The following is a 23,487-nucleotide window of genomic DNA, read 5'->3' as shown; positions in this document are numbered from 1 at the left end:
CTATAGTCTAGTAAAGTGCATTATGGTGGTAAATGATTATACAAAACAATTCTGAAGGGTTCACAACTTTTAAACTTTATTCCTTTTGTTCACATGACAAGTATATTATTAAGATATATGCTAACTCTTGTAGCCTTCTTAGTCTTCAGAACGACATATTGCTAGCAAAACCTGCTGGATGTCCCCCTTGAACTTATCCTGTAGAGAAAGTGTCATAAATACTTACATTAATTCTACCTACAAAGTACAGCATTATAATATGTTTCATTATAATAATGTTTTCTTAGGGTGGGTCTCAATCAGCTCGCTAGCTCCCTGGGTGGTGAGTCAGTACATCGTGTGCAGGAGTTCAGGCACTAGGACCCTGGCTCACTACACATTGTGTTGCTGATGACTCAATTTCCGGCGTCATGACTACGTACTCGCGTTGTAAACCCTCAACGCTGGCGTTTATCAACAGCAGGCAGGATATCTTTATCTTGTATCCGATATCTTTCTGACATTATATCATAAGTCATATAAATTTGTTAGCTTAATCACACTCGTTTCTGTCATGCAGCTTCGAGCAGGATCGTAGACTCGCTATTTTTTAAAATCATTAAACACTTAAAAGTCATTAGACTCAAACAAACAGTGTATAAAACGTCAAATAAATTTAAAAATCGCTAACGTAAATAATCATCTGAGAGCTACGACAACGATAACAAGCTACGTATATTTGTAGACGAAGTCGGCTGAGAGTTCATCAGCCATTTTTTTCGAGTTGAGAGGCTTCAGAAAATATGACGTTATTTCCAGTAAGGAAACACAGTCAGCATCGATGCTCCCTGTTTTTTTTTTTTTTGCGGTGCATTGTGGGAATTTTTTTTTAAGGAGCAAATGTTCCAGCACACTGGAAGGATTTTGTCATTGAGAAAGCACTTAAAATGGCCGACTCCCTGATCAGCGCCCTGAGTACTGAACTAGCGAGCTGATTGAGACGCATCATTAGAGCAATTTGGTTTTTGGAAATTTAGTCTTTAGTCATTGGGAAAACATGTACATACAGACATTAATTAAATTAAATTAAAGGAACAATTCCCTTGCTACCTGTAAGATTAATACTTCTTAAATTACTATATAGGAGGTATAAAGATTTGGGCACAAATGTCTCCTCCGACTTCAAGAATCCCACTTTGCTTCCTCGAGGCCACACATAAACTTCAGGGCAATGAACAGGAAATGACCCAGGATGATCAATCTCATCGCAACTGCATAAAGCTTCTTACAGCTTAGTTTTATCAGAGATTGTGTTCTCATGCATTCTGTCAGAATTTATCCAAAGCAATACAACGGAGACAGGATAGAACTGAGCAGCTCAGGGTTATGGGTCTTGCTCAAGGACCCAACTGTGGCAGCTTCCCTTCAGCTAATCTCTGAGCACCAGACATTGTCGATTTATTGACCTAAGGTCATAGATCAGTTACTATGTGTGACCATGGGGAGGTAAAGCAACAGGCTTGACATATAAACTGATTGGAGTGGCCCTTCTGTCAAAGGCTAAGAGAGCACACCTTGGCAGTGCCTGCCTTAGGCAGTGTTTAGCAAACATGGGTTTTGGTGGCTTTTTGCACTTGTGAACAGGTTACTGTTCATCCTAGGTCTTTCCTTTGGCACTGAGAATAACCAGTCAAAAAATCAATAATGAGCTATTGCAGCTGGAATTCACATTATCTGTGCAGTTGTCTAACTCTTTGCTCAAAAACTGGTGATGGGAGCCAACAACTAACAGCCTGGAACCTTCTGGTCAAAAGCCTGCAAATCATAAATGTAGGGTTCTTCGTGGTTTCTAAAAGATGTGCAAATGGCAGCTGCTTTTGGTGTACCTTCATGTGTCCAAGCAACATCAACCTTCTTTAAGGATTAGACTGCTCACCTCTGAGTAGGGGAAGGGCGTAGCGAAAACGACTTAAACTCAGTCATCAGCAGCATCAAAGGATTGCGTTATCGCAAATATGGAAAGAAGGAACATGTTAGTAAACTACTGCACGGCACATAGCTTTTCAGTAGACCTCAGTGACGACCTACCTATAATGCTGCAGAGCTGAGATACTACAACACTGAAGTCTCCCAAGTTAAAGCCAAATCCTCGATGAGGGAACGCTTCCGGAAGAAGCTAAGCGCACATATCATTCTAAAAGGGCACCTCAATGGGTTGGGTTCTGTACTGAAAAAACTGTTTGGGTCCTTGCCTTACAGAAACCCCAGTTGGTATCAGTGATTGTTTAACAATGCGATTGTGGCTACACACCAGTTGCGATAGCTTGGGCATGTCTCTCATATACCGGGGTACAGCTGGGTTGATGGTTTTAAGACTCAGACTAACTTTATACAACAGTCAGAACTTCACAGTCAAGCAAGCGATGCTTATCAGACTATATTAGTACCTTCTGGTAAAGGCAGAAGTGGAAGTTATTATCAGAAATGAATGACTGATGTAAACAAGTGAGCAACCATGAGAGAGAGAGAGAGAGAGAGAGAGACCTGTATGGTGGTGTAAAGAGATCTTCCCGTTTCCTTCTTGTATGCTGCTCTAACAGCCAGCAGATCCTCCTCGCTGTGAGACACTATTAGTCCTTGCATCACCGGCCCCTGAACAACAAAACAACAACAACACACACACACGAAGTCTTTGATATATAGTCCTTGACCCAGAATTTACAACTATACCTTTACTACAGCAGAAAAAACCACCAACAACAAACGGTTAAACTCTTGTTGACAGTTAATCCCATTTGACTGGTAAAACCTCATTCAAAGCTGGACATCTCTTCAGTGTTCATCATCCAAGATGGCTTACTTTCATAGTCTGGATTCTCTGGGCCAAGTAGCGATGTGGATCCTCGATGGAGCGCACTGAGGAGAGATCATACAGGAAATTCTTCTGGTTATTCACTTGACAAGAATCTAGAATCACAGTATTCTCCTTTCTCACACACACAAACAGCTCACCTAGGATCTGTAAGCCCAGTCTGACATCTCTGGAGAAGATTCCGCCAAAGCGTTTCTCTATATCTGCAGTAACAGGCTGGCCTCTTTCAGCTTCCACATGAATCAGCACTGAAAGATTGTTACAATCACATCATCACTGTGTAACGTAAATTTACAAATACAGTATTTTGTATTGTATTTGCATTTTAAGTACTTCCCAAATTAGAAGTGAACCACTGTGTTGTGTTTTAAAACATTCCAACTTGTTAAATTCTATGAACTTGAATGAACCTGTAAAGAAAACAAAATGGAGAACTCTAGTGTAACTGGAGGATTTTGAGATGTGGTGCATATTTCCCAGTTTCCTCATGGTTCTTTGTGTGGCTAGCAGTTATAGCTTTATAAACAGGTTCTTTTTTGTTTTTGAAAGGGAAACCCTTTGTGAAATGGTTCTCCCAGGAGGACAATCTGAGGAACCCTTAAGATCACACAAGTAGCTAGGTTAGAGTTTAGTTCACAGTTTACTGTTGTCACAAATAATTTCAGATCTTTTAATTCTTTCTCACTGTCGAGTCACCAACCAATGGTGAAAATATCATCAGTACTTGGGTAGGATTGAAACCATTTCCGGGTGTTTGAACTTTTCTTGGTACTTGCGTTTTGAGAAATCTGCCACACATTACCGCTTTTGAGATGGTCTGGATCTCTCATGGTCAGGATTTGGATCCATGGTGCCACATCTGCCTTATTGTTGTTGAGTTCTTCACGCAGAACCTGTGAGAGAGCAGTGTGAAGGTGAAAAACGTAATACACAACAATTACAGTGCGTGTTGAAAGTCATATTCACTTCATTCTACAAATAGTGTGATCACTGTTGTACTTTGGGAAATTCCAACAAAAGTTTTAGGAATGCTAACCAGTACGAGTGATCTGATTGGATTTTGATTGGATTTTTTTTTTTCATATGAATTAAAAGAAAAGCTACAAGCACAAACGTTGCCTTTCTTTGACCATTTATAGCCTCTTACGTGAACCAGCTCGTGTGACATTCTTAAAAATTTGCAATCGAGGCCAAGTTGGTTATATCAACTGTCAAATCCTGGGGATTTTGAAATCTGGATACTGTGGAAGTCTGAAAATGATGGATCCATTTTTCTCATGCGTTTTTTTTAAGTTAAAGTAATGTTTTTATGTGTGATTAGAGAACAGGACGGCTCATAGCTGAAACGTAAGCCATGGACTTTTCGCTTATAGGTTGATAATGCAAATAAAATACTTCATAAATAGAGCATAATGACTTCAGCTACATAAAGTCACTCTTCCCAAGAATTATTGCTTATTTTCCAGAGTGTATATTAATGCACAAGATTAATTAAATTATGTTACTACTTTATATAAACTTTAACTGGCTTCAGTGATAAAATAAAGTGCATAATAGCGTACTTTTAGACCCTGTCGTAGCTCAATATCTTATTTCTTAAGAACATCTACATTTTATCAATATTTTTAACATAAAAAACCCAACTCTTTTAAGTGGCTTTTTAACCAATTATCTGAACATTGTTCTAAAATCATGGCATGAAGCCAATGAACTTTCAACAATTGTCGGCATTGTGCACTGTTTAGCCTGTTATCGGTGTTAATGTACAAAGGGAGCAATGTTAAGACAAAAAAAACATTAACATGAGGTTTGCTCATGAACTTACTCGAACATCCTGGTCCACCTGACCGGCCACGTGCTTCTTCTAAAGAGAGGAAATGTTGAAACAGTTTGTACTTTGCACTAGAGTAATGTATATTAGCATCTTGTTTTTATTCTGCAGATGTTTACGTAAAGGGCTGGAGCAATGATGCTTTAACAGTTTGGGTTTTATAGAATATTGCGTGGAATTTCCCATCGTACCTTCAGCAAAGCTACGAGCAGCAGACTGAACTCTCCGCTGGTGTCACTGAGCAAGTCCTTCTCCAGATCACGCTGATATTCTGCCAGAAAACAGTGACATGAAATCACTACACTAAATCCTGACTCATGCGGCGTGACTTGTCCGTTATCATCATGTTATCTATTAACGTTATTAACGGTTAGAAGATTACAGTCTATCTAGAGGCGAAGTTGTGCAAACACTCGGTATTTCTTTAACTGAGTCTCACGATCTAATCATTTCAACGCTGCTCTCATGGAGCTCTGATTTCTGTACAATTCTATTATTATTATTATTGTTATTATTATTATTATTATTATTATTATTGTTATTATTATTATTATTATTGTTATTATTGTTATGGCGGATGGCGGATAATGCATACCGTTGCTTTGGCAGCAAAAAAAAAAATAAATAAATCGAAGGAGAGTGCTTCCTTTTTTCAGCTTTTTTCTCGTTTATTTTTTACGTTTGAACTCAAGAAGCAGCCATTTTACAACCTTCCTAAACTACTTAAACTACTTTTATACAAATATGAATACAAAAAAATATTTAATATGATTACAATTACAACTGTTCCAGTAAAATATTTAGTAAAAGTTACTCTTATTAAGCTCATTAGGTTATTACTCTTCATTTATATTTAGTAAAGAATGACACATCATACTTCTTATCTGTTTATAGCTACATTTAATGTTCACGAAACAGGTGAGTTCCTGTTGTCACTTACGCTATAGCAGCTATAAACAGTCGTTCCCTCACCAGCTTTGGTTTTTTTCTCTCTCGTGAAGTTAATAAGACGAAAAAAAACCCTGCAACTTGTCATTTTTTGTTACCGAGAAATCACACAGCAGCGTAAACTCCTCTGTCCTGAAGATACAGCTTTACCTCTGACTGTTACAAAGCACTGACACTGGAGACTCCTTCCATAAATGTTACATAAACATCTCCTTACAGGAAACAAAACTTCAACATATGTCGAGTGTCTGCTATAGAATATAATATATATGTTATATATATGTTACTATAGAAACAATAATGTATTAGAACGAGCGCATTCGTTTACAGCTGACCAAACCTGTTCGTTTTGTTATCAAAATCACGCACAAGTATTGCGTTAATCAAGTATTGCGTTTTGGAGAAAATCCTGAGCATTTATATCTTTTCATTCTTGATGATATTTTATCGTACAGTGGAAAGTGTAAGTTCTCCAGATTCTGAGGATGAAGATGGAACTGTGTGAATTAATGCCAAAGTATCACTAAAATTACGACTGTAATGATTAAAGAGCTTCATAAAAGCTTCATAAAAGCACACTACGAATAAAGAACTGCAGCATCATGGCTGTAGTGTGTGTGTGTGTGTGTGTGTGTGTGTGTGTGTGTGTGTGTGTGTGTGTGTGTTTATCATTTCTCCCGACCTTTACTGTACTCTGCTGCAATGTGAGAAAGCTGCTCTGGTGACTTCATACACAAGATCTCTAGAAGAGTTTCTTCATCTGTACCCAGACCCTGAAATACACACACACACACACACACACACACATTTACAGCACACACTACATTTCTACACACACAAACACACACACACAAACACATTTACAGCACACACTACATTTCTACACACACACACATTTACAGCACACACTACATTTCCACACACACACACACAAACGCACACACACAGTTAATAGTTTCTGACCTCCATGGCTCGTCTGAGACGTTGAGCTTCAAACTGTTCTGGCGTCATCATGATGCCGAGCATCAACTCTTCTAAACCTCCATTCAGTACCTTCTTCAGCCTCGCTCGGAGGTCCTGTAACACACACACACACACACACACAGAAAATATACAAAATATATAAACACAAAGACACATAAAACAAATACAGACACAAACACAAAGATACATATACACACAATCATGCAAACAGACACACATAAAAACACACAAACATACACACACACAATACAAACAAATACAAAGACACAAACACAAAATCCACACAAACAAAGACATAAAAACATACAAAGTCACACGCAGAGATAAAGGGATACACAAAGACACACACACAGATTGTAAATGATGACATTCCAGCTCTCAGAGTAAAATTCTGTTGTTTGATTTTTAGAGTGTAAAGTGAGATGGTAATTAATTCGGAGTGAAATGTTCATGATGCTGTAAATCAGTCGTTACTTGCTGGGTGACAGAGAGGTACGTCTGAGCGAGGCTCTGTCTCTGAGCGTTACTGCGGTTCGCCAGAATCCTCACCAGAGCGCTCACGTCTGTATTAAAACAAACAAACAAACAAACAAACAAACAAACAGCGAAAGAATAAAAACACACTCATTTTGCAGAACGCTTTAATCATCTCTAGAAAACCTGGAAGAAAAAAAATCAAATACAAAAACAAAACAAAACAAAAAAACAACCAAATTCTTTTTAAATCAATCACAAAATAACATTCTTCAGCTACTTTAATAAAAAGGGTTACAGAACAAACAAACAAACAAACAAATAGATTTAAAAAAGAAAAAAAACTGACAACAAACTTAATTTAAAAAACCCACATTCGTAGTTTACGTGAGCAAACTCTTTCCTAAATAAACCTTTTTTTCAGCCATGTTTCTATGAAACCGAAATAAATAAAGTTTATTTTCCCAGAATAAATCATGGAGTCATGAACACACAGCTGGGATTTTGAGTTTAGCGCAGTGAAGTTGTGCGTAAACGACGTTAACGATGCAGATTTGGGACGTTTAAGATTCGGGACGTTCTCTGGCTTTGACCCTCCAAGGACTCCATGGACTTTTTGGCAAGTTTCATCACATAGTTTGAATAAAAAGAAAATCATCTGCACCACAGAATCATCACAGTGGCACGGAGGTAACCATGACAACAGCGTTAGCTTATGATTTGCAATCATGAAGGTGACTCTGGAGCTCGTTATGAACAAAACAAACCGCAGACACTCAGCACACTTCCTGAGCAGGAAACAGGAAACACACTTTCATTCATATTACACGGAGAACATGGCGCAGGTTCATCCTCCTGATCCGCTAGATATTAGGCAACTTTACATACCGAAAGGGCCGAAAAGTCCGGAGCTAATGCCAGCTAAATGACATACACTGTATGTGGTTTTGTATTTATTATTAATTTGTAATAAATAATAAATAATTTATAAAGTTTCGAGATAGTGCTTCTTGGCTCTCTCTTTGTTTCCTGACTTTTCAGACGCTCGCTAATATAAACGATGTGCATGTGTGTTTCATGATGTGATTCAGTTACAAATTAATTTCTACCAAATCAGCAGTGATGCTAAATAAACACACTTTTACAGCAGAACTAAAGCAATAAATAAAAATACAAAAAAAACCCAGAACAAAACAAAACAAAGAGTAAAAAAAAAACCAACCCCTACTTTTTTGGTCTACTTTACCAAAGTCTTTTCTGAATGAATGAATGAACAAACAAAGAAACAAACAAATAAATAAGCATCAACAAAGATTAAAAAATCACAGTTAATAAAAAATAACACACCATCGTGAGTTACTTTACTAAAGTAATTAAGTAAGTAATAAGTAAAGTATATAAGAAAGTAAAGAAAATAAAGAAAAATCACACACACACACACACACACACACACACACATACACGGTTTATGTCTATCCTGAATAATCAGGTAACTAAAAAAAAGATAAACAAACAAAGAAAGAAACAAATAAATAATTACCATGATTTTTTTTTAAAGCGCTCACGTTTAATAAATGATAACACACATTCCTGATCAAAGGCTTTCCTGAGCAACTGTGTGAGTGAGTAATAAAAATAAATAATTAAACATATTTATATATTTATATAGTTATATAGTTATAATTAAATTTGATTTGTGTTTAAGAAATCCATTTCTCAGGACAGGTTTCTTTGCTAACGCAGGATATCAGCAGTTTGCAGACATTTAGACCGACTCTAAACGATACGAGTGTTAAAACCTTCGCCCTGACTGAAACACCGACACATTCACTTACACAAGACATTCTTTAGCAGATTGGTAATCAGATTAGTATCAGATTATTATCAGGTTATTATGAGATTATTATCAGGTTATTATGAGATGATTATCAGATTATTACAGACACATCAGATATCATGATCATATATGATTGAGATTATTATCAGATTATTATGAAATCAGTATCAGATTATTATCAGGTTATTATGAGATTAGTATCAGATTATTATCAGGTTATTATGAGATTAGTATCAAATTATAATCAGATTTGTATCAGATTTGTATCAGATTATTATCAGGTTATTATGAGATTAGTAACAGATTATTACAGACACATGTCAGATATCAGATTAATATCAGATTATTGTCAGACTATTATGAGATTAGTATCAGATTATTATCGGATCATGTTTTTTGAAGCCTCATATTAAAAGTGTTCTCTCCCTGTAAGAGCTCGGTGTTTAAACTGGTAAAAACTGATGATAATTAAGTTTATTTATCTCGACAGAGTTTAATCATCATTAGCCAAGAATAAAGGAATAAAAAAAAACAACACAACTAAAACTTAAACTTGTAAAAAGACATTTAATCTGATGGAATGATGGAAGGCTAGTCTAAGCGTGCACTTCTCTCGTGTTTACTCATGGCCATCTCTTCCGTTCTCTCCTTTCGCAGTCGTTTGTGGTGGATTTTGCGCTGACCTTCAACATCTCAGATCTTCACTCTGCCTCATTTGTAAGTCGCTTTGGATAAAAAAGCTTTCGCAGAAGTGACACATGTAAATCTACCTTTCTGTTCAAGGGCAGCCTCGAGGTCAGCCACGTCCTTCTCCGGCTGGAAGACTGGGAAAGGACGAAGAGATCCCAGACCGCCCCAGCACATCTGAGGAGGACGAGGAGGACAAACAGGAGAGGATGAAGATCATGTGTAAAGAACACAGAAAAAAAATGATCATTAGTTAAACACTTTTTATTGAACAAAAATACAACAATGAAATTAACTTCGATCTGTTTTTCCACTAAGAAAAGTAAATAGAAATAAATATTCATAGAAATAAAGTGGAATTTTTAACAATCATCTAGCAGTTTGATGGGAAAACATTTAGTCAGAAATGTTATTTAGCTATAAATAAATAAAAAAAAAAGCCCCAAAAATATATATACAGCTTATTTTATAGAATTATTTTCTTATAAAAGCCTCAAACTCACCGTCTCCGTCATTGTGATTCAACCGAGTTCTGCTCAGGATGTCTGACCACACACACACACACACACACACACACACACACACAAATGTATCTTGAAAAATCTCAAACAAACAAAAAAACACACACAAAAAAAAAAACACGGTTGGTGAGATTCCTAAAATACCAAACACACTATCAAACATTCCACTGGTTCAGTTCTGGAAACACTGCAACGTCATATAAAAGCTAAAAAACTAAAATGTTTAATTTATTCACATGCTGTTAAAGTGTGAACACAAGCAGTGACATGAAAATGTTAAAACACACACACACACACACACACACACACGCTTAGTGTACTTAGTGTAAAAGATTTCCCTGATAAATAAACGAACTGCTAACTAGGCACGTGACTATGATTCAGGAATACAAAAAATGAAGACTTTAGCTCAAATAATGTTTTCATGTGTGATGAGAGAACAGGGCGGCTCCAGCGGTGTGATGATGTCATATCGCGCTTCTCCTAAACACACTGTTTGTACATTAATATTTTTTGCACTTTCCTGTACAAACATTTTCTTATTTCTTCTTCTTTCTTTACTTTAATTTAATTATGTAAATGCACAGTCAAAGGAGGAGTAGGCCAGGTTTTCATTTCACTGCTTATGCAAATTACTGTAAATACTGTATATAACTGTGTATGTGACAAATAAAAATCTTGAATCTCAAACAATACGTAACAATTTTCGACAGACTGCATCATAAAGTCGGCTATTCCTCGTAAAACGCCGCTTATGAATCACGGGAGGTGAAAAACTGAAAAACTAGCCTTTATCTCGAGTCAGGAGAAAGAGAGAGAGCGAGAGAGAGAGAGAGAGAGAGAGAGAGAGAGAGAGAGTTAAACATGGGTTTAAAAATAAAACAATCTTCTCATAAACACGCTGTTTTCACGAGTTAATACGCTAGCGCACTAGCCAGTACTAACTTGTATTTTTCAGCAAAATCTTACAGTCTTGTTTGTGAGTGAGAGCACACTGAATTTACGCAGTGCCAAAATCTGCCAAAATTGTGTGTGTACAGTACAACATACAGCTATTATTTAAAAAAAAAAACCTCAGGCACATATTCAGCAAATATTTATTTTTTCTGTATTAAAAGTGTATCGTATCGAGACACGCCCACATCGTACAGCTACATAAACTCGCCCTTTCCAGGAATTACTGCTTGTTCTCCATACTGTATATTAACACATATAATTAGCTCATATAATTAACACATATAATTAGCTCATATAATTAACACATATAATTAGCTTTTGAGTTAAATTTCATTTGTCGCTGCTTTTTAATCCAAGTGTTAGATCTCTGGTCAAGTAGAACATGCAAGCGCATTACTTTATATACTTTACATACTTTAACAAACTTCTATTTTTTTTATTAGTCACAAAATAAATACAGTGTGTACTTTTGGAGCCTGTTGTAGCTCAAATCCTTTTTCCTAATTGGATATCTACATTTTATCCAGATATTTAATGTTCAAAATCGTGGCACGGAGCCAGTGAACATTCAGCAAGTGCTAACATTCTGCACTATGTGACGTAAGTCATGCTAATGTCATCTTAGGCATTTTAACTTACTGAATAACAGAGGAAGAGACTTTAGGAAAGAAAGTACATCAGTGTGGGGTGTGTGTACTTACTCAAACATCCTGGTCCACAGTTATAAAAAACTCAAACAGAAACTGTTCTAGTGAAGCAGACTTAAAGTATACAGAGTATATTTATATAAAGAGACTGGACGAGTTCCTTACCTGCTGTTTCCACCGCCGTAACTCTGACTTCTGAAGGTCAGAGACGAGATTATGAACAGATTTATCAGCTCATCAGTCACCTGATCTACACCACGGAAAAAAATCTCAGCCTCTCACTCTGTAAAGTCAACAAATGAACACTTTCATCATTTCAAACAATCAGAAAGTAAAACATAAGACCAAAAACTCAACATCAACGTTAGTTCAAATCTTCGTTTAAAATCCCGCCAAGTATTTACAAGTGTTTAAACTGAAACATAAAGGGATGTAAACCAAGGAGAAAAAAAAATACTCGTTTAGTTAAACAGAGATAATCAGAGATTTGCTGGTTTGAGTTTTATGTTAATGAATGTTGTGTTGCTTATTTTTTAAACCTTAAATGAGCAAATATATTTAAGCTGTTTAAAATCTGGACCTGGGTGTATTTTAAATTCCACTGAAATACTAATTTCCTCTATTGCGTGACCAGCGATTTTAAAAAGTCGCTATTAGACAGATATAAGATGATGATCTGTGGAATTGCTGCATTTCTAGATGTTGCCTAGAACAGTTGACTGCCCCATGTAGCTCCACAGGGTTATTATTGTTATTATTGCACCTAGTGGTCAAACAGGGAACTGCAACAAACGAGCGTGAACAGAGATCCACTGGGGCAGGAATCACGCTGCCCCACGCTCGGGGGAGGAGCAGAGGATTTTTAGGGGGTTTTTACAGCACAATGATGGAATTAAATCTAATAAATGTGGTGCGTAAGCGCAGACGGTGTGTGTATGATGTTCTATATCGTTATTAATGCTGTCATGCAACACCAAAGTCTGTGTCCGTGAGCCGCCGCTGCCGCTGTTATCCGCCATGATGTCTTACAAACATTTAAACAGGAAACAGCAACGACACGCTGTGAAAGTGAAACCATCTGGAATTCAGGAAAATGTACCCCGTATTTCTCATTATGAGACTTTTCTAGCCTATTCTAGTCACTTTTACTGATTTCAGAATGGAAATCTTATTATATTGCAGAATTTTAAGAAGAAGGAAAATCAGAACAAGACCATTTCAATCTTCACATTAGAAAAAATAAATGTCCAGGAATAGGCTTAATGATCTAATAATCTCTTTATAATGATAAATATTAGATAAATCAGCTGATATTTACAATATTTCACTATATTTTTAAAGTGTTACTTTCACATAAAAAAAAGTTTTCCTAGTTTTCCTTTACATGCAAACTAATCCCTAAGTGAAATCTGAGTTTAAAATATGAACAGAATTAAAAATTAATCTACTTTTAAAAAACAAGAAACAAATCAATCAATCAATCAATAAATAAATAAATAAAAATCAACAAAGAAAGTGTGAATTAGGATACAATACTACTAATAATGATAATAATATAAATAATAAAATACAAAATTGGAAATAATAGCTAAAAGACAAACTATATTAATCAAAAACTAATTAAAAAAGATATGCCTTTAAATGCTTTTTAAAAATGTGACTATTTGGCAATTGTCTAATTTCAGTAAAAGGTTCCAGAGTTTTGGGGGCTAAAAGCTGCTTCACCTTCATCTCTTAAGGTTTACGTTATAATACGTCAGAAACTCAGCTCTGGAAAACCTCGAACTATCAACTGGAGCATATTTCGATAAACAGTCAGAAAGATATGAAGGTGTGAAATCATTCTTTAAAAACTAGTATAATAACTTTAAACTCAACCCTGTAACCAAGGTAACCAATGCAAATGAGCTAATCTCGCTGCAGCGTTTCTGTTCCACGTAGAGCTGATGGATCAGGTTTAAACAGCGCAAAGAATTCAGACATGTCTGCAATCTTCTGATCAGATATCCATCTGGACATTTCAACCCAACTTCATCATCACGCTCAGAGGTATGAGAATCCTCTTAAGAATGTCTCGATAAAACACACAAGTTAAATTACTGAGATGCCATCACACTGAGTGCACTGTTTAAAGCCCGGGACACGCCCAGGTCCGTCCCTGCCCTGACGAGTGTGTGTGTGAGTGTGTACATCAAACTCCCTCAAACTCCCTCAAACTCCCTCAAACTCTCTCAAACTCTCTCAAACTCTCTCACTGCCATAAAAACATCTGTAACAGTACAAACATTTATAAACACATATCAGAAAAAAAATTCAGATAAAAAGCAGCAATAAATCTAATGTTGACTGTAAACTGCATTAACTTTCCACTTACAAACGAATATCTTCAACAGGACACGTGTGTATAACACAAGCCAAAAGGTAACAGCAGTTAATAACATTTAAAATGCATATAATAATAATAATAATAATAATAATAACAATAATAATAATAACAATACATTCATCTCAGAATTTAAAATTGTCAGTTTTTTTATTCAAAGAAACTTATGATTAATTCTGAATCGAATCGTGTGCTGATCTGAGCAGTTAAAAAGCATTTTGGGATTTAAACTCACGACCTTCTGGACACAACCACAGAACCAACATGGCGTCATAAACACTGCTACACACACACACACACACACACACACACACACAGAGTTGTGTATTATATACATGGCTTAACGAGGCCTTAACGAGGCTAATTGCAAGAGACAGGTGTGAATAATGAATGTGGGTGTGGTCAGGGGGCGGAGCTAGGGGAGATGCAAACAAGACGAGGCAAACAGGAGGATCTGTGTTGTTTATTTTTATTTTTTAAAAATTGAATCCACTCCCTGTTACAGAATAATTCATACTGCACTTTGAAAAATAAAAGTTACAGAACAATGTTTACAAAAAAAAAAAAACATGGATGATGGATGAATACTCAGAGTAACACGTGTGTCATTTGGCATTTAATGAAAGTTAAACCCACCCACACACACACACACACACACACACACACACACACACACACAGATCCAGCACACACCCCAGTTAGAATAGACATTATTGTTAATGTGAGTGTCTTCATTATTAATATCACATTTACATGTTAAACAATAAAACTGTTTCATCAAAGTCCACGTTATAAAGCGTTATAATGTGTTATAAAGCGTTATAAACAAAGTCCGTGTCCAAAAAGGCAAAATGTTCCGAGCGTTCCGAGCTGTTTCGCTCTTGTTCCAGCGTAAATCTGCTCAGAAAGCGGTTCACCACCTTTCCGCTGTGACCTCAGGTGACCTCTACGTACCTTTATTCATCATTTTATGAACTTAACACTGTCAGTAAACACACTTAGCTGTTAAGCAGTTCGTAGCTAAGACCAATGTAACGATAATCGCAGCGAGGGGAAGAACAGTGTGAGCTAACGTACAAAAAAACAAACAGAAATAGTTAAAATGGCCGCCATGCTGTTGTGACAGACGCTAATCTTGTAGCCTTCAAATGCACTACGATACTGATTTATATAAATAAAAATAAGTTTTGTTATTTCATGATTAGCCCACTTATCATGCTAATTCATCTGTTAGCCAATTTAATGCAATGCAGGTCATAATTAAGCAGGTTTAAATGTGTGCTAGTTATTTACAACAATGCTAGTTCATGTGTTAGTATGTTTATGTAAAAGCTAATTATTTTTATGTTTCATATCTCATTAATTTTTTCAAACGACATTATTTATATATGTAAAGTAATGCTAGTTCATGTGTTAGCATGTTTACTGTAATGCTAGTTGTTTACTGTAATGCTAGTGTGTCTTAGGAATTAGCATGGTTACTGTTGTGCTAGTTCATGTGTTAGCATGTTTAATGGTTTACTGTAATACTAGTTAATGATTTCTGGGCTAAAAAGTTAAAAAGTTCACGCAAGTAAATTTCTAACAATATTTGTGCACCAGACATAGAACTTTCCTATTTAATTTCATGTTTTTGTGTGTAAATTTCTTCACTGTAACTGCACCGTGTTCCACATCAGCAAAAAAACTAAATCTGAAAAGATGCAAATTAATCCAAAACGCTGGCATTAAAACTTTACGCTCTGGAGTTAATTGGAGATTTTTTGTTTCTTTGTTTACTCTCGAGCTCCCCCATGTGGACAGACGTCATAATATTTTTCAAGCTGATGTAACCTGCACCTTCATGTGCTGAATGTGTTGTCCTTGATGACTGAATAAATATTAAATAAAGGTCAAAGTGACTGAAAAGGGGGCGGGGCTTAGATGAACTCTATGTCCCATAGTGGAGTGGGGGTGTCTTCAGCCTCGTTCCGAACAATCACATGCTCCTTATCGTACGTTTTACCACCTGAAGAAGAAAAATAAAAAGTGTGAGATTTGTGGTTAATCTACATCATCATTTTTTGCATTATTTATTTGGGAGGGTTTTTTTTCTCAGGGGAGAGAAGTGATAGCCGGCGTCACCCCCTCAAGCTGTGTACAGATGGTTTATTCCACTCCCAGCTGATGAAGTCCAGCCACTCTGACTTTACTACTAGCACTTAAGTGATTATTAACAACTCGCAGTTTATTGTAGTAAGCTGCTGGGTGTTGTAGACGCCTCAGCGTCCCATCACGCCCCGTCTCCATCTTACCCTTGACGTCCAGCAGCAGGCCGGGGAAGGTGAGGCTGGAGATGGAGCCGCTCAGTTTGGCGCTCCAGGTCTGAACAGGAGTTCGGGTTTCTGACCACAGAACCACCTTCGCTCCCGGTTCCACATTGCCCACGACCTGCAGACTCATCGCCTGTGCCAACTACACACACAAACACACAGAGAGAGAGAGAGAGAGAGAGACAGTTAGAGAGATGCTACAGAGAGACGGTTAGAGAGAGACGTTACAGAGAGACGGTTATAGAGAGACGGTTATAGAGAGACGGTTATAGAGAGACGTTACAGAGAGACGGTTAGAAAGCGACAGATGTTTGTGATATATCAGTTTTGTAGCATAATACAATGAATCTGTGTAAATCTGATTGTTCTCAGGATCTTTAATGCAGCTCAGATGAGTGGAGTGATGGAGTAATAGAGTGGAGTGATAGAGTAACAGAGCAGAGTGATAGAGTAAGAGAGTGGAGTGATAGAGTAACAGAGCGGAGTGATGGAGTCAGAGAGCGGAGTGATAGAGTAAGAGAGTGGAGTGATAGAGTAACAGAGCAGAGTGATAGAGTAAGAGAGTGGAGTGATAGAGTAAGAGAGCGGAGTGATGGAGTAAGAGAGCGGAGTGATAGAGTAAGAGAGTGGAGTGATAGAGTAACAGAGCAGAGTGATGGAGTAAGAGAGCGGAGTGATAGAGTAACAGAGCGGAGTGATGGAGTGAGAGAGCGGAGTGATGGAGTAACAGAATGGAGTGATGGAGTAACAGAGCGGAGTGATGGAGTGAGAGAGCGGAGTGATGGAGTGATGGAGTGAGAGAGCGGAGTGATGGAGTGATGGAGTGAGAGAGCGGAGTGATGGAGTGAGAGAGCAGAGTGATGGAGTAACGGAGCGGAGTGATGGAGTGAGAGAGCGGAGTGATGGAGTGAGAGAGCGGAGTGATGGAGTAACAGAGTGGAGTGATGGAGTAACAGAGCGGAGTGATGGAGTGAGAGAGCGGAGTGATGGAGTGATGGAGTGAGAGAGCGGAGTGATGGAGTGATGGAGTGAGAGAGCGGAGTGATGGAGTGATGGAGTAACAGAGTGGAGTGATGGAGTGAGAGAGCGGAGTGATGGAGTAACAGAACCCAGACCTTGTTCTTGATGAGGCCGTCCTGATAGAACCACACGTCGCTCAGACCCTCCACGTTCTCAGACACCACCACGCGTCCTGTCTTCAAAGCGTCCACTCCGCCCTGCACCGACACGTAGAGTCCGCTCTCCTTATAACGGATCCGGAACACTCGCCTCTTCTGCACACACACACACACACACACACACGCGCGCGCACGCACACACACACACACACACACACACACACTTGACAGCTGAGGAATTCCCATAATGCACTGGGAGCACACGTCAGGTTTAACAGTGAGACATGTTGTCTGTGATGTTATATACAGCTTATATTAGCTGTTGTTAGTTAGCTTTAATAATAATAATAATAATAATAATAATAATAATGTGATTTTCATACAAAAATAATTTAATTGCTTCACCGTTAAAGAGGAAAAAATAAAGAGGTAAAAATAAAATATATCGGTCTAAACATTCCATGATGATTTTTTTAAAATCCATAAAAATAACTCATATATAATATAAAAAATTTCAACGTATCCAGATAAACAAAAGTCGATTAATTTGCATATCATTTCCTGTACGCTTATCGTTATACGTTTTTTTTGTGTAAGTGTGAAATCAGACGTGGCGTGTGTGTTAATTCTCACCTCTCGGATCGGGTACAAGGAGCCGATGGATGTGAGCGAGCTGAACTTGGGCCAGTTTGTGATCTCCATGGGTTCGAGGAGGAACTGGCGCCCCCTGTAGTTACAGTGCTCACATAGCACCCAGCTACAGGAAGTGACACGTTACATCAATACATACACTTATACACACAAGCACACACACACACACACACACACACACACACACTTACCAGCCGCTGTTGACCCTCACAGACAGGAAGTGAGGATTAAACCCTTCTTCCATCATACTGGACACCTCCGTTTCCATGGAGACCTCGCGTCCCTCGAAACACTCCAAACCGTACAGAGAGATGGCCGGCACCGTGAACAACTGGAGAAGAGAAACAAACACACACACACAGAAAAGATGTGTTTACTTCCACGCAAACCTTTCACACATTTTTAACATTTTTAAAATATGTTAATAATTGTTGTGTTATTGGAGCTAAAAACACAATTTATGTCCGATTTTAAAAGTGATTTTAAATCTGTGTTTGTAAAGTCTGATCCGTTTTGGATTTATGTGTCTCTGCGTATTCGAGCAGACACGAGTCTGGTCTTATAGGTCTGAAAATCATGACTGCAGCTGTACTAAAACACTTTATTTGAAATAAATGACGTAGCTAGCATTACAGACACTTGTTAAGTGGAACCACAAGAGGGCGCAAGAGGCATTAAAGGAATAATATCAGCTAATGTAAGGGAAGGAATACTGACACGACTGCAGATTTCTCAAACTCAGATAAATAGCAACAACATACAAAGATTTAACAGTATAGTAAAAAGTAGTAATTAAAAACCAGGCACTTATAAATAACTTTTTAACATAACCAAACAGATTAAAATAAAATAAAAAAACCTGTAGGGCATGAGATCACGGGATTAATTTCATGTCTACAGCTCAATATACACACGCTACATCTAACGAAAGCTCATAACTCGGAATTTCCGTCCTCTGATTGGTGAAAAAAAAATTTTTAATTCCCTGTCAACTTGGAATTATTACTCGTAAACTTGGGAATGTTTCCTCAATCACGAGTTCAGCCCATGATGTCATTTCAACATCATCACAAATACATCACGAATGTTAAAGATCATGCATGTCACCAATGTTAGCTGGCTAGCTTCTTGCTAACAACACGGTGTGCTTTAATACAGTAACTCAATAGCAATTCACTATTCGTCCACTAGAGGGAGTTCATACAGTTCATACAGTAACTCAGTAGCAATTCATTATTCGTCCACTAGATGGAGTTCATACAGTTTGTGTGGTGATGGTTAGAATTATTTTTAAAACTAAACACAAACATTTTCATGGGTCAGAGTTTGCACGCAAACTTTATCCAAACCACGCCCCCGCGTACGGCCGGACTGTGATTGGAAGGTGTTTACGTTTCTGATTTAAAGCATTATGCTGTGAAAACGTGGAATACGTTCAATTCTGCCACAAATTCAGAGTTAAACTGTCATAAAGCAAACCGTTAGCACATCTGTTTTTCATTATTACGTCTGACTCAGAGAGGCCACGCCCCTTTCACTAATCAACAAAGCGTCCATTTTTTTCCTTTTGCTATATTTAGCCGTTTGTTTCACATTTCACAACTTCACCTCCATAATGAAGTGAAAGAGAAGAGAAAGAGGGAAAGCTGGACTCACGATCGGGACGGGTTTAACAGATCTCAGGACGCAGTTATCGGCGCAGCCCATGCTGGTGAGATTCGCGTAATCTCCTTCTGACAGAACGTACTGGTTCCCCGAGAAGCTGTTCCTGTCGTACAGAACCCAGCTACGAGACACAGAACAAACACAAATCACTAATCACTTATCATTACACACACACACACACACACACTTCACGCTCACACACACACTCAAATTAGCATTTTATTTTTTATTTTATTTAGCATTTGAATTGGCATTTGATTAAAGTTCAGAAAATGTTTCTAGAAACCTGAAAGAAGTTCTCTAATACAAAAAAAAAAAGAATTAGGCACTTAAGATTGATTAGGAAGATCATTCACGCTGATCTCTGTGCCGTAATCCCGAGTGGGAATTTTGGGAACTTGGCTGCCGATATTAGCATGCCGTCTGTTATCTCTGTAACGCTAATGCTAGCTAAGGGCAGATAACAACTATGTAGTATCTGTAATGATGACGAAAATGGCAAGGCATGGAAATGTTTTAAGATGGAAAAATGGAAGGTTTTTGTATCCTCACAAACTTTTCCACATTCAGATTTCAGAAATAAGCGTTAAAAAAAACAGTGATCTGATTTTTATATCATTTTATAATCAGCATTTAAATTAGAATAAAGTTTGAAAAATACTGCCAGATATCCAAAACGCTCTACAGCAAAAAACAAACAAATAAATAAATAATGTCGGCACGGAATGATTAGGAAACGTGATTTGGAATCTCAGAGCATTCACGTTGATCTCTGTGTGGTCATGGATCTCCATGCGGAATTCTGGGAAGTTGGAAAACTGAAATCCGAGGGAACTGACCTTCCTCCCACCACCCTGCAGGACTGCACTGTCCGTCTCTCAGACAGGAACTCCTCGCTCTCACAGTGAACCTGACACGTCCCCTGGAAATTCGGCTCCGTGTACAACAGCAGCTACAGCGAGAGAACAAAATAAAACACTGAGTCCAGAGTCACTTTTATCACCCTGAAGCTGATTATTTTCCTGTTACACAGTTATAGGAAGCGTTTTATTCCTCTTACACCACAGCAAATTTCCAACAATGTAAATACTTTATATTAAAGAACAATTTATCTGTTACATGTAATTTTCACGAAACAAGATCTCACTGACGTTATAGCAGCGGTACACAGTCGTTCCCTCTCCAGCCTCTGTTTTTTCTCTCTCTTTGAAGTTAATAAGAAAAAAAAAATGCAGCTTGTTGTTGTTTATTACCGAGAAACTCCTCTGTCCTGAAGACGTCGGAAAACTTAACATTACAGCTTTACCTCTGACTGTTACTGGAGACTCCTTCCATAAATGTTACGGAAAGTAACCTCCTCACGTTTAAAAAAAAAAAAAAAACAGTTAAGTGGAGCGTCTGATGTACGAGTCCCTGTGAATGAGCTGTTACCATAGAAACGATAACGTAGGCCTATTATAATTAGAACGAGCGCATTAATTATAAATAAACCTGTGATTTGCAGCTGCACTACTGTCAGAGCTGCGGTTATAGAAAATTAATCAACACCTTCTCTTCTGACCAATCAGAATCCAGAATTAACCAACACACACACACAAACATACACACACACCCCTTAACGGGGAAATATTTTAGTAGTACGAATGTCATGTGATCAACCAACCTCGCTGCGTACAGCCTGAGAATCAGCCAGGGCCTGAAACACAGGAAGATCCATCAGTGATGTAGAAACTTCACTGTATGATAACGTAATATTCCGGTTTTCAGTACATCACGAGAAAAGCTAGCACACAATCACATTAACAACAACTTTGTATTAGCAATGTTTTTAATAGAAATGTATTTATAAGCCAAGCTGTACTGTTTTCAAAACCTGACTCATGGAAATAGTCATTTTTGTGACATTATCACTCTTGTATCTTTAGCACACTGCTAAGATTCCTCTTTTCAAGCTGCTAAACACTTTCTACATATTTTTACATATAACATCTAGATTTTGTCAAATAGAGTCTATTCTATTATATTTTTCTATTTTATTTATTTTATTCTTTTAGCATATTGGGCTTTTATTATATTCTGTTCTGTTTTATTCTGTTTATGTATCACAGTTGCACTATGGGACGAGGCACAAAGGAAAAACATTTCACTGCATTAATACATCACATGTGTGTAATGTTTGTGACAAATAAAGAACCCTGAACCTTGAATTTGAACCCTAATATATCATCTACACCACTATATCAGTATTTTAATAAATACACTACCAGTATATACAGACTTTATTAGCACAGACTGTGTATTAACACCAGATTACGCCTGGTGCTTGAGTGCAAAGCATTTAAAACTGAAATTCAGCAGATAATAATCTGTATTCTGTGTTCGGTCTGAGTGTGTCTCATTACGGGCAGGATGGGCTGGATGGAGCAGATCCGGTTATCTCCCGAGCCCCAGTCGGCACAGTTGTTGTAGAAACCTTTCTCCAGGACGTACTGGTTTCCTGAGTAATCCACGTGAGAGTACGCCACCCACCTGCCAACCACAGGACAGCCATCATTAATACCTGCACGCTAAGTCTGCGTGATGCAGCTGAAATGTGGAAATGAGCTACAGAGTTGAGAGTAAAAATGGGGGAAAAATTGATCTTACAGAAAGTGAGAGTGAGACTAAACTGAGAGTAAAGCAAAAGAAGTGAGTAAGTTAGAAGAAATAAAAATGAGGGTTAAGGAAAGATGACAGAGAGCAAAACCAGAGAAAACTGGACACCATGGACAAATAAATCTACAGAAAGTGACAGAAATCCAAATCTAACGAAAGTAAAGTGAGAGTGAGGTGAAGGTGTATAAATACTTCACAAGAGTAAAATGTGAGCTATCAAGAATGACTAGAGAATAAAGTGAGAGTAAAGTGAATAAAAAAATGGAATGAAATGAGCAACATTAGAATAAATGAGTGAAAATTAAACTGAAGCTAATGAGAGTATACAGAGGGTAAAGTGAGAGCTAATAAGAATAACGTGAAATTAAAACAAATGCTAACGAGAGTAAAGTGATTATAAAGCAATGGGAGTAAAGTGGAGTAAAGTGGAGTAAAGTGGGGAGAGAAAAAAAGCTAATCAAAGTGGAAATAAAAGCACAGTAACATGAGAAAGAAAACGCTAATGTGAGTAAAGTGAGAGGTAATGAGAGTAACATGAAAGTAAAACAAACACTGATGACAGTAAAGTGAGAAAGAAAAACGCTATAGAAAGTAAACTGAGATCAAAACAAAGGCTAATGAGAGTGAAGTGATTGTGAAGTAAGCGGTAATGAGACTAAGCTGACTAAATCAGAGTAAATCAGAGTAAAGTGAGAGTAAAGTGAGAGTAAATCAGAGTAAAGTGAGAGTAAAGTGAGAGTAAATCAGAGTAAAGTGAGAGTAAATCAGAGTAAAGTGAGAGTAAAGTGAGAGTAAAGTGAGAGTAAATCAGAATAAAGTGAGAGTAAATCAGAGTAAATCAGAGTAAAGTGAGAGTAAATCAGAGTAAAGTGAGAGTAAATCAGAGTAAAGCGAGAGTAAAGCGAGAGTAAAGCGAGAGTAAATCAGAGTAAAGTGAGAGTAAAGTGAGAGTAAATCAGAGTAAAG

General features: G+C 37.5%; 2 protein-coding genes across 2 annotated transcripts in view; both read right to left on the bottom strand.

The window, feature by feature from the left end:
• Positions 1-49: 49 nt before the first annotated feature.
• anxa14 (annexin A14) lies at positions 50-11,998 on the bottom strand. The gene is made up of 13 exons (XM_026909798.3): positions 11,903-11,998; positions 10,116-10,157; positions 9,696-9,789; positions 7,089-7,177; positions 6,594-6,707; positions 6,313-6,403; positions 4,874-4,953; positions 4,677-4,715; positions 3,654-3,744; positions 2,992-3,099; positions 2,840-2,895; positions 2,524-2,631; positions 50-198 (listed from the first exon to the last, which is right to left on the bottom strand). Exons 2-13 carry the CDS (start codon positions 10,125-10,127, stop codon positions 139-141), a joined length of 942 nt encoding a protein of 313 aa, XP_026765599.3. The 5' UTR covers positions 10,128-10,157; positions 11,903-11,998; the 3' UTR covers positions 50-138.
• Positions 11,999-14,573: 2,575 nt separating this feature from the next.
• Positions 14,574-23,487, bottom strand: part of crybg2 (crystallin beta-gamma domain containing 2) — a 60,557-nt gene continuing 51,643 nt past the window's right edge. Inside the window, exons 14-22 of the mRNA XM_053239331.1 lie at positions 22,269-22,395; positions 21,530-21,562; positions 20,706-20,818; positions 19,858-19,987; positions 18,393-18,532; positions 18,184-18,307; positions 17,548-17,706; positions 16,415-16,574; positions 14,574-16,128 (exon numbers count right to left, since the gene is read on the bottom strand). Of these exons, the coding sequence (XP_053095306.1) occupies positions 16,040-16,128; positions 16,415-16,574; positions 17,548-17,706; positions 18,184-18,307; positions 18,393-18,532; positions 19,858-19,987; positions 20,706-20,818; positions 21,530-21,562; positions 22,269-22,395 (1,075 nt within the window). The 3' untranslated portion in view covers positions 14,574-16,039. The remainder of the gene's footprint in view (positions 16,129-16,414; positions 16,575-17,547; positions 17,707-18,183; positions 18,308-18,392; positions 18,533-19,857; positions 19,988-20,705; positions 20,819-21,529; positions 21,563-22,268; positions 22,396-23,487) is intronic.

Source organism: Pangasianodon hypophthalmus, chromosome 13 (assembly GCF_027358585.1).
Source record: "Pangasianodon hypophthalmus isolate fPanHyp1 chromosome 13, fPanHyp1.pri, whole genome shotgun sequence".
Taxonomy (NCBI): domain Eukaryota; kingdom Metazoa; phylum Chordata; class Actinopteri; order Siluriformes; family Pangasiidae; genus Pangasianodon; species Pangasianodon hypophthalmus.
This window is presented reverse-complemented; position numbering and strand designations above follow the sequence as displayed.

Bases quoted from the DNA above. Each gene is read 5' to 3' on its own strand.
- anxa14 (XM_026909798.3), bottom strand. The intron at 6,708-7,088 runs GTAACGACTGAT...TGTGTGTTACAG, and splicing joins ACCTCTCTGTCACCCAGCAA to GACCTCCGAGCGAGGCTGAA. The intron at 4,716-4,873 runs GTACGATGGGAA...TCCTCTCTTTAG, and splicing joins TGCTCGTAGCTTTGCTGAAG to AAGAAGCACGTGGCCGGTCA.